This window comes from Nylanderia fulva, unplaced genomic scaffold (genome assembly GCF_048542155.1).
Source record: "Nylanderia fulva isolate GAGA-0341 unplaced genomic scaffold, ASM4854215v1 Scaffold40, whole genome shotgun sequence".
Lineage (NCBI taxonomy): Eukaryota > Metazoa > Arthropoda > Insecta > Hymenoptera > Formicidae > Nylanderia > Nylanderia fulva.
Window position 1 is genome coordinate 530,097 of NW_028190477.1, and position 17,920 is coordinate 548,016.

The 17,920-nt window shown below is 32.9% G+C and overlaps 3 protein-coding genes across 5 annotated transcripts in view; 2 read left to right on the plus strand and 1 right to left on the minus strand.

Moving 5' to 3' along the window:
* The window catches only part of Dnmt3 (DNA methyltransferase 3), a 135,359-nt gene extending 130,002 nt beyond the window's left edge, over positions 1–5,357 (plus strand). The window contains 17 exon segments of the mRNA XM_029309660.2: positions 118–319; positions 1,342–1,430; positions 1,502–1,609; positions 1,710–1,791; positions 1,881–1,988; positions 2,086–2,244; positions 2,347–2,438; positions 2,515–2,625; positions 2,770–2,995; positions 3,083–3,210; positions 3,329–3,376; positions 3,452–3,516; positions 3,604–3,872; positions 4,136–4,372; positions 4,463–4,604; positions 4,683–4,897; positions 4,980–5,357. Of these exon segments, the coding sequence (XP_029165493.2) occupies positions 118–319; positions 1,342–1,430; positions 1,502–1,609; positions 1,710–1,791; positions 1,881–1,988; positions 2,086–2,244; positions 2,347–2,438; positions 2,515–2,625; positions 2,770–2,995; positions 3,083–3,210; positions 3,329–3,376; positions 3,452–3,516; positions 3,604–3,872; positions 4,136–4,372; positions 4,463–4,604; positions 4,683–4,897; positions 4,980–5,263 (2,565 nt within the window). The 3' untranslated portion in view covers positions 5,264–5,357.
* Positions 4,503–9,389, minus strand: LOC114936463 (polynucleotide 5'-hydroxyl-kinase NOL9). Its single transcript, XM_029309663.2, has 7 exons — positions 9,229–9,389; positions 8,950–9,071; positions 7,069–8,705; positions 6,785–6,990; positions 6,638–6,688; positions 6,360–6,559; positions 4,503–6,296 (listed from the first exon to the last, which is right to left on the minus strand). Exons 1-7 carry the CDS (start codon positions 9,291–9,293, stop codon positions 6,055–6,057), a joined length of 2,523 nt encoding a protein of 840 aa, XP_029165496.1. The 5' UTR covers positions 9,294–9,389; the 3' UTR covers positions 4,503–6,054.
* Positions 9,390–9,640: 251 nt separating this feature from the next.
* On the plus strand, positions 9,641–16,720 carry LOC114936438 (histone lysine demethylase PHF8). 3 transcript variants are annotated; one of them, XM_029309626.2, is made up of 13 exons: positions 9,641–9,818; positions 10,282–10,367; positions 10,453–10,731; positions 10,838–10,979; positions 11,070–11,519; positions 11,596–11,797; positions 11,915–12,687; positions 12,760–12,810; positions 13,181–13,371; positions 13,464–13,666; positions 13,976–14,023; positions 14,421–14,610; positions 14,723–16,720. In XM_029309626.2, the coding sequence occupies exons 1-13, from the start codon at positions 9,721–9,723 to the stop codon at positions 14,800–14,802; spliced, it is 2,793 nt and encodes a 930-aa protein (XP_029165459.1). In that variant the 5' UTR covers positions 9,641–9,720; the 3' UTR covers positions 14,803–16,720. The 3 variants fall into 3 exon arrangements, with proteins under 3 accessions (XP_029165459.1, XP_029165460.1, XP_029165461.1); XM_029309627.2 differs by having other exon boundaries at positions 13,190–13,371; XM_029309628.2 differs by lacking the exon at positions 13,976–14,023.
* Positions 16,721–17,920: the final 1,200 nt, after the last annotated feature.

Sequence of the window (17,920 nt, forward strand, 5' to 3'; positions counted from 1 at the left end):
CTCTTTGAAATTTTCTAAGTAGCACTCGTTTAATTTCGCGAATCACTTTATAAATTAACATAATGTAAATATAAAATATAAATGAAATACGATCGAAATATATAAATAACACGATAGGTTCGAGTTACGAGACACGAAGGAGCCAATAGCAAGATACGATTAATGCGAACAAGTCCGGATAACAAGGGTACCGATTTGGAATATGATAGTGATAAAAAGAAATATGTTCCGCGAAGAATAACAAGAGCTTTGGTAAAGACTACTAAGGAGAATCTCGCCGGCAAGCTTGTATGGGGATACTGCTCAGGATGGTGGCCAGGTAAGTATATCGAGGATAATAATTACAGCGATATATTATATGCTTAATAGAACTCGCGGTTCACAGTTCACTATGTGACGTTTGGAAATTAATGGTGTTGGAGGAATTGTTATATAAAGCCTTCTTTTTTTTCAGACGATGTATAATTCGCGAACTTCTATTTCTATTTTATGTATCATGTAATACATAAAAAACATTTAAAAAAGATATACAAACGTGTATAAATTATTAGACTCTTTTCGAAACAGACACTTTTCCGAGCTTAAAGGTGAGACGATTTTCGAAAGTTCTATTTTTTTAAATATAATTCTCATATAGTTTTTGGCATGTACAATCAATTTCCAAAAAATTCTGATAATTAAAACACTTAGAGAAAAATTCTTGTAAATAATAATTTTGCCAGAAAATGCATATTTTCGAGTCTAAAAATAAGACGCCAATCGATTTTTAAGAGTTCTGTTTTTCTAAAGCCGTGTCACCAAATGTTATTTAAAATTAATAAAACTATCGAAATGTGGTCAGTATCTTAATACTCGATATTAATATATTTAATACTCGACTCTTATACTCGAACACTTGGCAGACAAAATAATTATTCAAAACATTTTGTAATAGTTTTAATTATCAGAATTCTCTAAAAAGGTAATTTACATGCCACACGTAGTGATACTTCTGCATTCAATGTAAGTTTTTATTATTAAAAAAGATGTTTTTGAATAATCTACAGATAAAAAAATTATTAAAAAATCTCCAATCTTTTATAAAAAAGATAAAACTTAAATAAATGTGTCTAATTAAAAAACGCAAAAAGGTATAATTATAAAGTAATCTCAACATAAAAATATGTTTGAGTCTAATAATCTGCACGCACGTTTGTATACATATATAATATACATATATAAAATATGTATGGCACATAAAATTGTAAAAATTCTGTCTTAATTTTTGTGTTTAATTTTTGGGAATGTTTTTTGCTCTCTCGAAGAGAAATATTTTTAAAGTCGAAACGTATAATGTTATAGCTCTTATCGTCGATGCCGAGCATGTAGGTATGGCTCCTACTTCCGGCAAGCTGTGGGTTTATTGGATCGGAGAATCACAAATATCATTGGTAAATTAGCGAATTATTTCGAGTATACAAATCTGTATTAAAAAAATGAAACGTAACTGATATGATTCTAGCTCAAGGAAAACACGCAAATTCAACCGTTTTCGACTAACTTGGAACATCGATTGACGCAACCACCTCGTAAAAATACTCGTACGCGCGCCATTGACGCAACTATACAGGTTCCTTTACTATCTTCGAGAATAAAATTAAAAAGACAATAAGAATTTACATAAGGAATTACACTTCCAAAAATGCGATATGCCGTTACAATTATTTTAGATGCTTCGCCAACGTTTCGACTGTACTCTGACAAAGCCTTATTACTATTGAATACGACGGAATATAACTGGATTCGAAAGCTGTAAGTCAGAAGAAATTTATTTTCTTATTTCTATTTAATTCACACACATACAACATAAATAATAAATTATAATATATTTGATTTAACAGTGGATGACCTAATATTTTATCCATACCCGAAAAATGTACAAGAAAGAGTGGATGTCTTAAAAGAAAAGAACGCCAAAGCTACCGAGAAATTTATATCAAATCAGAAAAGTATGTTTTCTTCTAGTTTTATGATTTAAGTTGTAATATTAATGTGTAATATATTTGAAGAGTTAATTTTTTACGTTCTCTCTCTGACTTTATATAGACTCACCAGAGACATCATCGACAAAGAAACAGGTTGTTGAAAAAAACAAAGATATGAATACAAGTTGGAAACAAATTGATGATGAGCGTTTACCTTTGCAAAACCAAAATCCTGGTGTAATAGCCTGGGCAAAAATCGCTGGACATTGTTGGTGGCCCGGTATACCTTGAGCGCATTTGTTCTATAGTTTTTTTATTTTTTTTTCTTGTAAAAATGTTCTTAGTCTTTTGAAAAAATGAAGAGCTTTTCTTGTTTTTACAGCGATGATTATTGATTATCGCGACTGTTGTTTGAAGGAACCGAGTTTTGGTTGTCAATGGATTATGTGGTACGGCGATTACAAAGTTTCGGAGGTCATAAGAATTCATATAAAATAAAAATTCAATTTAAAAAATTGTTTTCAACTAGTTTATATTTTGCATTTAATAGGTGCGTCATCTGGAATTTTTGAAATTTTACAAGGGATTGGAAAAAATGCGCGACCACATTCAAAATACAGTTAAACAGACCTATCTCGAAGGCGTACTTCAAGCTTCAAAGGTAAAAAATACGTTAAATTATTTATCTAAAATAATAAATAATTTCAAAAATAATTTATTGAACGGTGATATGTATGTGAAATAAATTCTTTTCCAAAAATTTCCAAAAATTTCTTGTACACGACAATTGAATCTGACTTTTTAGGATTATTGTTCGCGTTTAGGATGCACTACGGATAACTGGACTTTAGATAATGTCTTTGAATATTTTTCGAATGTGAATAATATTCACATACCATATAACGAATCGCAAGTTTCAGACTCTAACAAGATATATGATAAATATTCCGACGAGATAGTAAAAAAGATCAATGAATTTAAATCCAAGCCGGATATAGATGATGAACGAAAGAAAGATATAAAAACGAGTGGTGAGTTAAATTACGCAATGCATATATGTGTATATTATAGACTGATGCTCTCTAATACTAAATTTTTTATTCATATTTTAACCGCAGATGCTCTGCGTCGCGTAATATCAGGAGAATGCAAGATAGAAAAATTATGTTTGAAATGTTTGAGGTTTCCTAAAGATAGAATGGAGGAACATCCGTTCTTTATAGGATCTTTATGTAAAGAATGTTCGGTATGAGACAAAAGAGACACCACACTTTCATACATTTTCCACAATAATCATACAAAAATAATGTTTATTCCAGTCAAATGTATTTTTCATCGAAATAACAAGGGTTGTTTTATTTCAGTATACGTTCAAACCGTGTATGTTTGTGCATGGGAACGATGGCAAGTGCGTAAGTATATTTTCGGTAGTTCCGTGATGATATTTAAAGGCTGACCGCTTTGACGCTTTTCACGTTTAATTTCAGTTTTATTGCACAGTTTGCGCCTCCACCGGAACTGTTCTTATGTGTGACTCGGAAGATTGTCCACGGTTGGTTATTACCTCGCGTTTGAGAAGTTTTAACTTAATTCGTCGTATCACGGAATATATATTTATTTAATGCGTTATTGATTTCAGTGTCTATTGTACAGCCTGCTCGAAATTTCTCATATGCCCAAATTCGTACGAGAAAATGCTGTTGGAAGATCCATGGAAATGTTTTCTCTGCAGAGATGAATCTAAACAACTTGATATGTTCTTGAATCCGCGATTGGATTGGAAAGATAAATTTTCCACAATGTTCCGCACAGCCTCTAATCTCGAGTCCGATGACGTAAATCTTGCAAGTTATAAAAAGCAAAAGAAACCCATACGTGTGCTGTCACTTTTCGATGGTTTAAGTACTGGTAAGACAAACATTTGTTTGTTTTATTTTTTAATTATTTTTTTGTTAAATTGATCTTTATATAAATCATTGTAATTGATTTCACGTTGTAAAATTCATGCTTCCAAAAAATGCATTTCGTTATATCATAATAATATTATAGGTATTATATATAATATATCATATATATATATATATATATATATATATATATATATATATATATAACATATAATGTTACGTGTGTGTGTGTGTATAATATAATTATAATATAATATTTAATAGGTTTTTTGGTACTTTTAAATTTGGGAATCGTCGTTGACGTTTATTACGCAAGTGAAATTGATAATGACGCCTTAACAATTAGCTCCGCTCACTTTGGCGATCGAATCACTTACTTAGGAGATGTGAGAGGCATAACGAAGGAAAAGATTCAAGAAATTGCACCGATCGATTTGTTAATCGGCGGATCACCGTGCAACGATTTGAGTCTGGTCAATCCGGCGCGATTAGGTCTCCACGGTACGGTCACAAATGTTCAATGTTTAAACATAATATTCATTCGAAACATTTGCTGCAGGCGATGATTCTGATCTACTTTTACGATCATAGATCCCAGAGGAACGGGAATTCTCTTTTTCGAGTACTGTCGAATTAAAAAACTGATGACGAAAGCCAACAAAAATTGCCACCTATTCTGGTTGTTCGAGAATGTTGCTTCGATGCCGAGCGAATACAGATTAGAAATTAACAAGTGAGTTTTGCGAATCGCTTCTTCAAAATAGCGGGTAACATTACATCACGCGAAATCAACTTGTTGCGTTAATTGCAGGCATTTGAAGCAGGAACCCGATGTTATAGACTCAGCAGATTTCTCGCCTCAACACAGACTGCGACTTTACTGGCACAATTTACCCTTTAATCCGTACATGCCGTTGTTTCAAAATCGACAGGACGTTCAAGATAAGCTTACACCGAATTTAAATCGTAAGGCTCTTTGCAAGAAACTGCGCACGGTTACTTGCAGAACGGGTTCCCTGTTACAAGGTATAAGATACAAGCGCGGCTGTTTTTGTTGAACAATTTTTCTATCGAAAAAGATTCGTCAAGATTCTTTTTTCTATTTTAGGGAAAGCAGAAGTAAAGCCAATCCTGATGAAGGGCGCAAGTGATAGAATATGGATTACCGAGCTTGAAGAGATCTTTGGTTTTCCGCGACATTATACGGATGTAAAGAATTTATCGGCCACAAATCGGCAGAAATTGCTCGGCAAATCTTGGAGCGTACAAACACTTACCGCCATATTGCGACCTTTATGTTCCTATTTTAAGTGCAATGAAGATAAGACGAGCAACAATAGTTCTGCCTTGTATGAAGATATCTTAACTCCGTATCGCGGTAAACATTTTTAGCAAAATTTCGATATCTAGCAAGCAAACAATCAGTATCCGGAATAATTTTTGTTTCGTATATTTTTGATTAAAGATTTGTATGGTGTGACAATAATGATAGACATTCATTTTATATGCCTAAAATTATTATTTTTTATCTATACATATATCTCCTCTTTTCTATGTTACTTGACAATGATCAATATAAGAAATTTGTATGTGTATACATATAACACATACTAAATCTATCATCTATGCATTGTTTGTTATAGACATTGATTTTTATCAAACAAAATAAAAATTAAAGAAAAAGCTTTAATAAAATTAAAAAACAAAGAGGAAAACAAGTTAATGAGAACCAAGCGCAAAAAATAAAATACGAATATTGTAAAAAAATAAAAAAAATCCTTTAATTAAATGTTTCGGTTTCTCGGACTATCTTCAATAAATGATATAAAAATCGTATACTTCCATCATGTGATAGTAAGACATTGCAAATATATTATCGTGCATAAAAAAATTAAAGAGAGAGCAGGAAATGCAATGAGTAGGAGAACATTTAAACTAAAGGATTTTTTTATGGGGATATTTATTCGCTTTCTGTACTTCGCTCTCATTAGCCTGTTTGCTTCCTTGTTTTTTCATGGTCTTTTTTACAATTGTTCTCAAAAATATGTATATGTATATATATATATATATAATATATCTGCAACTATGTTATATTCAGATAAAGCACTTGCTCTTTTTCATGAATAGAAAATCAACGAATATTTAGAAGGCGCAGGAGGTATACTTATATGTACGTTTTATTATTAGGATTTACTATGACTCCGATTCTTTCGATATCTCATCCGAAAGTACCCTTTGCGTGGTTCGCGACTCGTCGGCAACATTGCATTTCCACTAACGTAAGGTACGCCTGGATGTAACTGTAAAAGCATCGGCGGAACTGGAATGCAGCCCGCTAAACAGTTAACGTGCTGCATCATCGATATCGGCAATGGTGTGTTTATGAACACTTGCTGTTGCTCCATATCGACACCTCGAACTATTCCTGTATCATATGCGAATTATGCAAAATATCTGTTGAGAAAACTTATGTAGTCACAGTACTTACCGAAGCCATAACATGTACATAAGGGTGATCTTTGCGTCAATATCCGAAGAGTGGAAATATTCGTCGACTCTTGCGAAGATTCTTCTGTTAAATCTATACCACACAGTGCTACGATATTGCCATTTACAATGCTTAAAGCATGCGACTCCGGTATGCCGAACAATCGTTGAGGAATAATGCACAGGGAAGAGAAAGGCGCTCTGTAAACACATAACAGGACGGATTTATATTTCTGTTTAACGCTCGCTATTGTAATATAATGAAATATAAATACTGACGTATATGGTATTGCTTGGTTGATGCTGCGCGACAGTCCTGCGTTGTAGTGACTGAAATAACAAACGTTAAAAAATTAAAAATTGATTGAAATAGCAAAATATTAAAATTAAACATTAAAACCTTATGAAAGACAACATAGAACTTACAAAGAATCATCGTTGTTGCGTACGATATCACTGAGATAAGACATCATCATGAGCTCGCGTTGCTGATACGGTTCCATGTTCCACTGATTTGGTCCTTGATCCACGACTGTTTGCACTTCGGCCGGAGAATTAATGATACACAAATCGTGCTCGCACGACCTGTCCCAATTGATAAATTTCTCGTCGCAAAACGTCCACGAGCATTCCTGTATAAAGATAAGTTCTTTTTCAAGAATTCGAAGAATGAAAATCCATCAATTATATACAAAGAGATTTTATATTACCTGCTTATTTACGACTTCCGCGCTAAAGACATTGTCGTAATTGTTCTTCCTCTTCGACGACATAATCTGCACGATAATTGACGGTCTGATCAGTTTTATCGTGAAAATCGCGATATCCCAGCCTAGATTTTTCGCGAAACCCATCGTGTTCACCACAACAGGTAAACGGGACAGTTCAGGATCCCCCTTTAATCTCTCGATCAGCATCTTGATACCTTCCAGGTAGCGAGTGACGCATCGGGCAACGTTTACGTCGTCGATGAATAGCTGATAAACCGGTATCTTCAAATGCGTAAAACTTGGCCCCATTAATGGTTCCTCGATCAAACTGTACGAGATGCAACTAGGTGGTGTGCATTCCGCTTGACCGGGATCTACATCTATCAGAATCACCCTCGAACACTCTTGCAACAGAGTGTTGATCAGATAGCGCACGCTGGTGGATTTGCCGACGTTTTTCCCGCCAGCGATCAACGTGCAGGACCATTCGTTTTTGCGCCAGCGACTCAGCATCCTCTGCGCGATATCGATGATCACTGGATCGCTGATCAATCGTTTACAGGTGGAACTGTTAGATTGCTCGAAATGCAGCTCGGCCTGCAATATTATCTCGGCTCGCCTGGGATCCGTCCAAGGATAGTAGCAGGAATTATTTACGTCCGGGAACAATCTGAGGTACGAAAAGTAAGTTTTCAGAAACAACGTCAGATTGCTGTCGAAATTTTGCAACACGAGGACGGCCTCACCCGGCTGGACTTTGTCGATGTCGGCTTGTAGCTGACTCTCGGAATCTCGAGTGATGTCTTCCACGGCAAGTGCTGCCCAGATATCTTCGATATTGTTATCTACGGGATATTCCTTGCTGGTTTCTATAGCAATATTACTGTATCCTCGTGGAGAGTACACTTCCGTGGTACTGGTCGACTTATTTAATATGTACCCGTAAATTTGTACAGCACCATATAATACTTTTACCAACAGCTTGCCGGTGAAGCATAATCTACTCTCGCTTTTCATAATAACTATAACTATGTTCCTTATGCAATAAAATGCTGGGGTCTTTTTATTCCGCGAAGACTGTACGCGATTTTGAAGATGAGAACTCCTATGCACCGTTTCTGTATTGCAATCTATCGATTTTTTACTCTTTACATTTCTGCACTTAGGATTTCTCTTAGGACTGCTTATGTTATTGATACTATTTTTTAATTTATTCTCACTTGTATGTTTGTTTTTGTTATTTTTATCTGTATTTGGTGGCACAGAAGATGTCTGTGTTTGCACGTAAGTATCATGCTTAGGATTTATAGATTTAGCGACTATAACGCACGCTTCATCATTGGAAGGTATATCTGTTTGGAAGATGTTACTGTAAAATTCTTTGTTACTGTAAAGTTCCTTATTTAAACATGTCTTTTGTTTAAATATCTGTGATAGATTAGATGACACATCATTTGAATGCATCTCCATCACAACTGGTAACTCTATATTTCTTTTTTCTTTTGGAGCAATTTGAGTCCAATCATCTGTTTCAGCTTCTATTTCCTCATCAGAATTATCCAACTTCCAATCATTGTCCATTTCCTTATTCGTCAGTTCCTCAGAACTATCCCATCTTATAGAATCAACTGTGGAATCTGAAATTCAAATAAAAAAAAATTAAGATGTGATTAATTAAATGTAAAATTAATTAGATAACTATAATGACTACGTAATTTTCTGTTTAACTTAAGTACATACAAATTAATATAAATAAATAAAAAAATCTGTTTTTGCATAAAATCATGCAATTCATTAATAGTTACTTCATTATTTAAATTTTTCTTTCCGCAAAAATAAATGGTTTGATTGCTTCATTCGCAGAAGAACAAATTAACTCACTTGAAGGAATATTTTGTGCATTAATGTCCATATTATTAAAATTTACAGTAGTTTGTTTGTAAGCCAACATAGATTTGTTTTTGCCAACAGAATGTTTCTCTATTTTCCGTGTTGTCAGTTTTCTATAAAATTAAAAGTAAAACAAATGAAACAATATTTAATAACAATATTTTAAATAATGTTATATATTATCTTATAATATTATTCTGTACAACCATGTGGATACAGTGATTGGAGTATTTTTATTCACGTGATCTTGAATTGAATCATTTTACTCACCTTGCATTTTTTTTCAATTTAGCTTTCTTTTTCTTCGCCCCTTTACTATTGTGTTTAACTTTCATTAAGAAAGAAGGATATTTATCTATTTGTGTATTTATCAGTTTTTAACCTAACAACAGATCAACACCTATCTACGTTTTAATTTGCGAACGCAGCGCTATGGGTGTCAATTTAGATAAACTGAACAGCTTTGGTAGAAATAGAATAAAGAACTCCGCTTAGCAATACCTCCCTATTCTGAACATCTTTTCTAGGAAAATATTCAGAATAAAGAGATCGTGTCTCTAATCTAACCATTCCCCTAGAAAAAAATGTTCAGAAAAAAGAGGTGTTCAGAATAGAGAATCCATCGAGAACGCCCATCTATGTAAACCTCGTTGTTTTAGACAATTTTTTTTATTATCTGCGACGTGCAACAAGAATATGTGAGCGAATGTGTGCGTTACGAGGGAGTGTTGTATTCGATATTGCTAACCACTAAAAAAAAGAATGGAGCTGTCAATTACGTACTGTTTTTGCGGTCGTTCGTACGATCCCCAGCAGTTTATGATACAATGCGACGTGTGCAAGGAATGGTACCACGGCGGGTAAGCATTTACGAGCTTGAAATACGTATTTCGAAACTTGGCGTCCACGACGCAACGACGTTCAACGACCCCGCGCGACGCTGTTTTTTTCGCGATCTCCCACGAATTCCGCCGATTTTCCGCGTCGAATGACACCTGTCAAAACGTTCGCCCGCTCATGCTCGCGAAATTCACCGCGGATTCGCCAGCATCGGATTGCAAACAATGTTTTGTTGATAGTAACATAACCTGCACCAGGCCTCGTTGGTCTTTCATATCTAGCATCCTTTTCACGTTATTAACAGACGTGTGATACAGTGAGAATAATTGGAGTAACTGTAGAATTATTATCTCTAGTCAAAGCATTCGTTTATACATATATTGTGATTTTTTAAAATTTGTATCTATAATGTATTACGATTGTGAGTTTTGTTAAATTCTGAGTACATATAATGCGTCACATATTATTATTTTGTTCTTTCAGATGTGTGGCTCTGAAGGAATACATGACTACGGATCTTGATAAGTACCACTGTCCACGATGCGAAGCCATGTGTGGTCCTTCTCTCAGTAAGGCTATTGGGTGTCATTGCATTTTAAATATCTTTCAAAATGAAGTTTATATTAATTTGTATTAATTTTTATTCTTTTACAGTGAAACCTAGAATGAACTGGCATAGACACGATTATACTGAACGCGATGCGGATACAAAACCTGTTCAAACTGGAACTCCAACATTTATACGAGAGCTGAAGTCTAGACACTTTCCTAAAGCTGATGACATTGTGAAGCACGTGAAAGGACAACACTTAACTTTTCAGTATTTACAGATAAATGGCTTTGAAACTCCTATTATCATTGATGGGAAAGATGGACTTGATATGACTGTACCACCTTTGAGTTTTACCGTTCAGGATGTTGAGACTTATATAGGTAAGATAGCAGATGTAAATGTTTTTTGATTAAATATAATAGATGCTTTATTTACTACATGATATTATTGCAACATAATATATAAATGGATGGCTCTTATTTTCAGATGGTGATCGGGACATGGATGTAATCGATGTTACTAGACAAAGCAACATACGTATGAAATTAAGAGACTTTATAGAATATTACAACTCTCCCTCCCGAACAAGAGTGTTAAATGTCATAAGTCTTGAATTTACTAATACTGGGTATATCAATATTCATTGCCTTCCCATGTATATGGCTTTATAAATCTTTTCTAGAACATATGTATAAATTGACAAATCAAACAATTGCAGTCTTTCACCATTGGTTGAAGCACCGTACATCGCGCGCAAACTTGACTGGGTTAATTCGGTGTGGCCCCGCGATTGGCCGGAGGACAGTGAATTAAAGCGACCCGAAGTACAAAAGTATTGTTTAATGGGGGTCAAAGACAGTTTTACGGACTTTCACATTGACTTTGGCGGCACATCTGTGTGGTATCACGTGTTGCGTGGTGAAAAAATTTTCTATCTCATTAAACCGACACCGGCGAATTTGCAATTGTACCAGCATTGGATGTGCAGCTCGACGCAGAGCGAAACTTTCTTCGGGGATCAGGCTGACGCGTGTTACAAGTGCGTGCTTAAACAGGGCCAGACAATGATGATTCCCACAGGCTGGATACACGCGGTACTTACACCGGTGGATTCTTTGGTTTTTGGTGGAAATTTTGTGCACAGTCTTAACATTCCGATGCAAATACAGTGAGTAGAAAAAATGTGTCTAGTTATCAATCTTGATTAAGAAATATTTGGTAATGAAATTGTTATTATTTTGTAGAATATATGAATTAGAAAGGAAGATGAAGACTCCAGCAAAGTTTCAATATCCTGGCTTTGAAACAATTAATTGGTTTGCGGCTAAGAAATTGCTCAAAGAATTGAAAGACTTGAATAATGAGGGGAAGAAGTGTCCAGCCTACTTTTTACAAGGTGTGAAAGCACTGCTTGGAATTCTCAAGCAATGGAACACAGATAAAGATGTAAGTTAGAATGTTTTATTTTATCATTTTCCTTTGAATAAAAATTAAAAAAAAAAAAAAAAACGTAAAAAATTAAAATAAAAGAGATGAAATTAAAATCAACATATATCATTTCAGTATAGCATGATTAGTCGCGGTCAGATACCAGAAACAATAAATAGCCAGAAATTATTGAAGGATATTAGTAAAGAGATACGACACGCGGAACGGTACTTAATATCTTTAAATCCGCCGAAACCGGAACGTGAGAGTAAACGTAAGAAAAAGAAGCCATTGAATAAGGATTTCGTCGACTTTGATTACGCCGATAAAATAGCGGACAACGCCTTCAAAGCTACGTTAAAGGAAACGAATAAAGTAGAACCTGCTTTGATCGAGCAGCCATTACTAAGACCACCGTTAAAACTTACATTACCGAAGCCTATTACGTTTTCCGACGTTAAGGCGACTGTAAACAAACCGGTGGACAAACCCGTCAATAGCAATAAACGACAACTGTCCAAACCGGGAAAACAGAGTCCTACCGTAATTCGATTTAAGCTCGGCAACAACGAGGTTGTCAGAAGTACGAACGACAGTATAAACGCTTACGGTGGTAACATCACGACCGATCACACAGTTCTCCGGGCAGCGAAGGAATCTCTTTCCTGGAATCAGACGTCATCCGTATATGATTTTCACGATGGCAGCAACGAGAGCGATTACGGTCTCGTGATAGACGAATCTCAAAAGCGAAAACGGCCGCCAAAGTCGAACGTGCAGAAACGATTCAAGCGCGATTACGACGGCGATGTTGACGTGCTGAACGATGCGCCGAAGAATGGTATAGAAGAATTGTTGAAAGCGTCGGCGTACACCCTAGGAAACGGCGCTCAAAGAATAGACGTTGCGTACGTATAGATTTAGACCAACATTAATTTTTATTTAAACTGTAATGGCTACAATAAAAAATATAATTCCAGGCCGTCGACTGTGATACAACAGTACAGTCAGTCCATGCCACCTCCCACCGGGTAAGTTAATTCAATATAGGACTCTCTGTTTCATATTAGACTTTGTAGTTTGTCGCACATTTTACAAACTTTCTCGATTAATTTCAGAGAGTACTTCATAAAAAGTTTTAACGAACATTTGTATAGTATTAATTGTTGTAACTCTGTTATTATTATATTATACTACTATATATTATTATATATTACTGTTATCAACTGTCATGTAGCTCTATTACTTTCTTTTTAAACTTCTTATAGTTTTACTTCTTTCAAGCATGTGTAAAAGATTTTCATTTGAATGTTTATTAGGAGATTATTGTAGATTTTAATCGTACAGAGGAATGAATTTGATTTCTTGGTGTCTTAGTATTTATAAATTGAAAACGATCAGTTCCGACAGGGCGTCACCGTCCACGCGGGAGGCTATCGCCGGGATGTTGTCGTTTAGCCAGCAAAGTTACTCGACCACGAATAATTCTGCAAAATCTTCGAGATCTACCAAAAATCAACAAAATGATAACAATGACGATGATGATCAGTCGATAGAAAATATCGACAAGGTTCACCAAGATGATGATTTTAGTATGTATACAATTAAAGGACCAGTTTAAACGAAATATATATCAATTTATTTTTCTCTTGCGACGACGTTACTAAATTCATGTTATTCGCAGTTTATCCAGCTTTAGACGCTTCTGATGACGAAGATTACATCTTCAAACCTAAAGCAAAAAGTCAAATAGACGAAGCGTGGAATCCGAAAGCCAGAGTTGGTCCCCTTTTACCAAAGATGAATCGACCAGCAAGGGAAGGAGTGAAGAAAACATCTGTGGAAAAGGGTTTGGAAGCAGCTGCAGCGAAACGAGCAAAACAATCGGTAAATTAATTATTATTTTGGTTAATATTTTATTTTATTCTATTCATAATCATTATATTTGTGCATCTTACACATGTACAAATACATTAAACTCCTTTCAATCGTTAAATATGTACTTAAATTATATACTTGAATTAATCTAATACATTAATTCAGTTAAACATATATTCAGTATGTGTGTGGTGTGTCTATGTGTGAGTGTGTGTAATATTTTTTTATATCATTTATCATTTAATAAATATCTTTTATCATTCATATAACTTTCCTTAAACATCATAATTCCATGTTTCTTGCATACATTTTACATAGGATGAATACCTGGATAACGACATGGACAAGATTACCAAGAAGAAATTGGTAGGCATAATTCGACTTTTGCAGTTTAATCTAAAATTCTGTTGTAATGTTATATTTTTCTATAGTTTTCAGATTGTGCATATTTTTTAGTTTTATAATTATGTTTCTTGTAGTTACAACTGTAATATTTAACTGTAATTCTGGTGAATTTTTTTTTTTGAGTTGTCATTTTAATGTTAGTATTTTCTTTATATTGCACATATGTGATCATTTAGCTGTAGTTTGACAATATTAATCTACAAACCAAGTTATAGAGTATATTTGAATATTTTTGTTGATAACTCATTCTATATATTTTCTTTTCTGTGTTCATCAATTATTTTCTTTTCTATGTAGTTATTAAATCAAATCAAAGAAAACTTATAATGTGAATTTACATCTTACATGTGTAACACAGGGTAGCAATAAACGGACGTATAACAAAAAGAAACAAAAGGATCTTGCGGTTGCTGCAGCGGGCACTACTACATCGTCCACTGCACCTTCTGAAAATGTTATAAAATCGCCCATCGGATTCGGATCAATACTGACTAGCCCCAATAGACTTAGAGATGTTAAAGCCAAACTTGCAGCACCGGTTCCTGTTGGTAAAGTGTCAATTTTTATATGTATACATTTTTTTATTAATTTAAAAGTGTGTTGAACTGATTAGCTAATTGATAATAGTGAAGAGAAAATTGGATATCCATACATTTTCAGAACGAAAGCCGAAAAAAGGAATGAAAACGGCGAAACAGCGTCTGGGAAAAATTCTGAAACTTCATAAAATGATGCATTAAATAATACTAGTGATAACATGAAAAAGAAGAAAAAAATTATGCCAGTTTTTACTTGTGCATAGAATCGTGTAATAGTTGTACATTATTATGTAAATATAACACATTTTCCATTAAGGTGGCATGTCACCTGACAAACAAAAGTTGTAAAAATCAGCGCCGCGCGTTTTTTCTAAGAGATACTTATATTTATTATTGTCAATTAATTTTAAGTAGATTATATGTATGTGTGTGTGTGTGTGTGTATATATGTATATGTATATGCATATGTATATGTATATGTATATATGCACGCACACACACACACACACATATATATATATATATGTATGACTTTTGATATCTCGATATATGTCAGTAACATAATATTTATATATTGTAATACTGATTACGAATACTTTATGTGATGACTCTATATATACACAGTTCAGTTGACAACGATTCGAAGGCAAAAACTATATCAATCCACGGATTAGCATATATACTTTATTATTTTAATAAGATTTCAATAAGATTATAATTTAATTTATGACTATTAGTAGAATACTAGAATAGTAGATGAAACAAATTTAATAGGAAAAAAGTAGATAATTTTTATTTTTTTTCTTTATTAGTAGTTAAACATTTCACCGTCCATTGTCAAGAATACAGAGAATTTCTCACGCGCTGCATAATATATTTTTGCATTTCTTAGAATACGCAGTTAGCATGGAAAACTTTTCTCTATTATATATTATTTGATTGTCTAAAAATGTTTCAGTATAGTGCAAATACGATTTCTGATTTTAACACAACTATAGCATAACTTTCGCATACACGATAAATGCATTTGTTATAGCAGCCTAGTTGATTCTCTGGATTACAATATTAACTGAGAGTTATTCTCATATCTAAAATATAGCAATTACTATATACTATTTTTTAAAATAATGCATTTATGGGTGCTAAGTTGATAATTGGTAAAACGATTATTTGATGCTTAATGAACCATATTCGGTTCTCAATCTTGTTCTTTTGGGTAAATTTAAATTTCAATAGAATTATTATATTTCCCCTTCAGTGATATAAACAAAAAGCTGTATATGTCTAGACCTAATTTAATATAAGACAATAGAGAGCACTATGTTTCGTAAAAAAATCCCATTAAGAAATGTATTAAGGAAGAAGACATTTCAAACTTATATTTTTGCCTTCTTGTAAATGCAAAAGGTGATAGTTATAAATGATAACCTGCGGTTCAAATGTCGCAAGTTATTCCTTATCGTCACAACAATACATTTGCCTGATTCTTGCAATAGTTACAGTACAATTTGCTTATGTGCAGCACTTGCTTTGAATTTATCTCTTTATTTCATACATCACAGAGAGGCTGTAGAATACTGATTTTTCTATATAGGTGTTATAAAAAGGAAGGATGATATCTGCCAGCGAAACATTTTATATGTAACTTAAAGTATGATAAGAAATGTACTTTGATCATTATTATGGAGCACTAAGCAAAGTAGCGTAAGAAATCTTATGGATTGTTGTATCGCACAGGAAATTGAGTTACCTAATACATTGTACCTGTTTCCTATGATACAAAATACGAGATGTATAAGGCACACAGAATACCATAGTTTTAAAAGAGAATTATTCATAATTACGCATTGCTTCTATTTCATAAGCTATATTCTCAAATTCTCGTTGATATTTGAGAATATTAACAATTTATTTTAAAAATGGAAGAAATGTCGAAAGATGTTTTCTACTTAATAACTTACATGTGTATTAAAGATATTAGTCCTGAAGTTATAAATTGTTGGAGATTTATATCATGTCAAGAGGTAAAAATTCTTTTCAGACTCTAATATTAATGATTAGAATTTTTACTTATGATTTAATTTGTATTATAATATAGAGATCGTGATAAATATGTAAATTGTATTTAATTATCTTATTGTTTTAGTAGAACACACAATTTATAAATTGCTGAAACATGTGGCAAGTAATTACATAAAATTTACAGTATCATAACATATCTCAAATCACATTAACATTAATGCATTGGCTAATTTTTTTTACACAATATTTGCACATTTTATTTCTCTTTTAATAAATTTTATATGCAATATGAATATATATATATATAGATATTATTTCTTTTTCATTAAAGTTTTTTATTATATGTACAGATAACATCGTTATGTGTGTAATATATAAAATTTCTAAAATAATATATATGATGTAAAATATCGAAGACAATATATAAATTGTTTTTATATTAATTTCCGGGTAACAAAAATAGTCACTTTAATATCACTTTGCTATTAAATAATCAGAATGATTACTTTTGCTACCTGGCAATATATCACTTTTTGTATAAAAGATTATTACAAAGAGAAATAAAAAGCAAAGACTGTTCATCGCAAAAGAGGTAAGAATGTATAAAAATAAAAATATTTAAAGATTATTTACAATTTACATGTTTTAAATAGTATAATAAGTATTATTGCAGTGACATTTGTTTGTTTGCTTATTTTATATCTTGCATAACAAATTTAAATTACACATAGTTGTTTTTAATTATCTAGTATACTTGACAAAATGTTTGCACATATATGTGTAAGATTATACAAAGTAACATATACATATAGATACACGTATACATATATTTTTTTACAGAGTAGTCATTTTGAATTTGAATCATATATTTATTTAATATTTCTATGCATTATACATACATCTTCATTAAATTTAATAACAGTAATAATTCTATAACATGTGTGATAGCATTGTATATTTCCATAATACTTCATACTAATCGAATAGTTAAAAACAAGCTCGATAAAAATTTTGCGACAAAATTGACGTGATTTATACTATTAAATGTAGATTTATATATAGACTTTTGCCACAAGGGATCGGTATATTTCACATGTGTTCATTAAATTATAGACGATAACAGATCGCAGATTTCAATGTTCGATGCCGAATATATTATTACGAGATTAAAAAGTTAAATGTCAGGGATGAAAGTAAAATGACAGTTATTTTCTCTCACTTATCGCTCGCATAGAAAAGTAGCACACTTTCTATGTGTATGTATTGTATATATTATAACAATATTAATATAAGTACT

Bases quoted from the DNA above. Each gene is read 5' to 3' on its own strand.
- LOC114936438 (XM_029309626.2), top strand. From the start codon at position 9,721: ATGGAGCTGTCAATTACGTACTGTTTTTGCGGTCGTTCGTACGATCCC. The intron at 11,520-11,595 runs GTGAGTAGAAAA...ATTATTTTGTAG, and splicing joins AACATTCCGATGCAAATACA to AATATATGAATTAGAAAGGA. The intron at 12,811-13,180 runs GTAAGTTAATTC...GAAAACGATCAG, and splicing joins TCCATGCCACCTCCCACCGG to TTCCGACAGGGCGTCACCGT.
- LOC114936463 (XM_029309663.2), bottom strand. From the start codon at position 9,293: ATGAAAGTTAAACACAATAGTAAAGGGGCGAAGAAAAAGAAAGCTAAA. The intron at 8,706-8,949 runs GTGAGTTAATTT...TTTGAATTTCAG, and splicing joins TGCACAAAATATTCCTTCAA to ATTCCACAGTTGATTCTATA. The intron at 6,991-7,068 runs GTAATATAAAAT...ATCTTTATACAG, and splicing joins CGGAAGTCGTAAATAAGCAG to GAATGCTCGTGGACGTTTTG.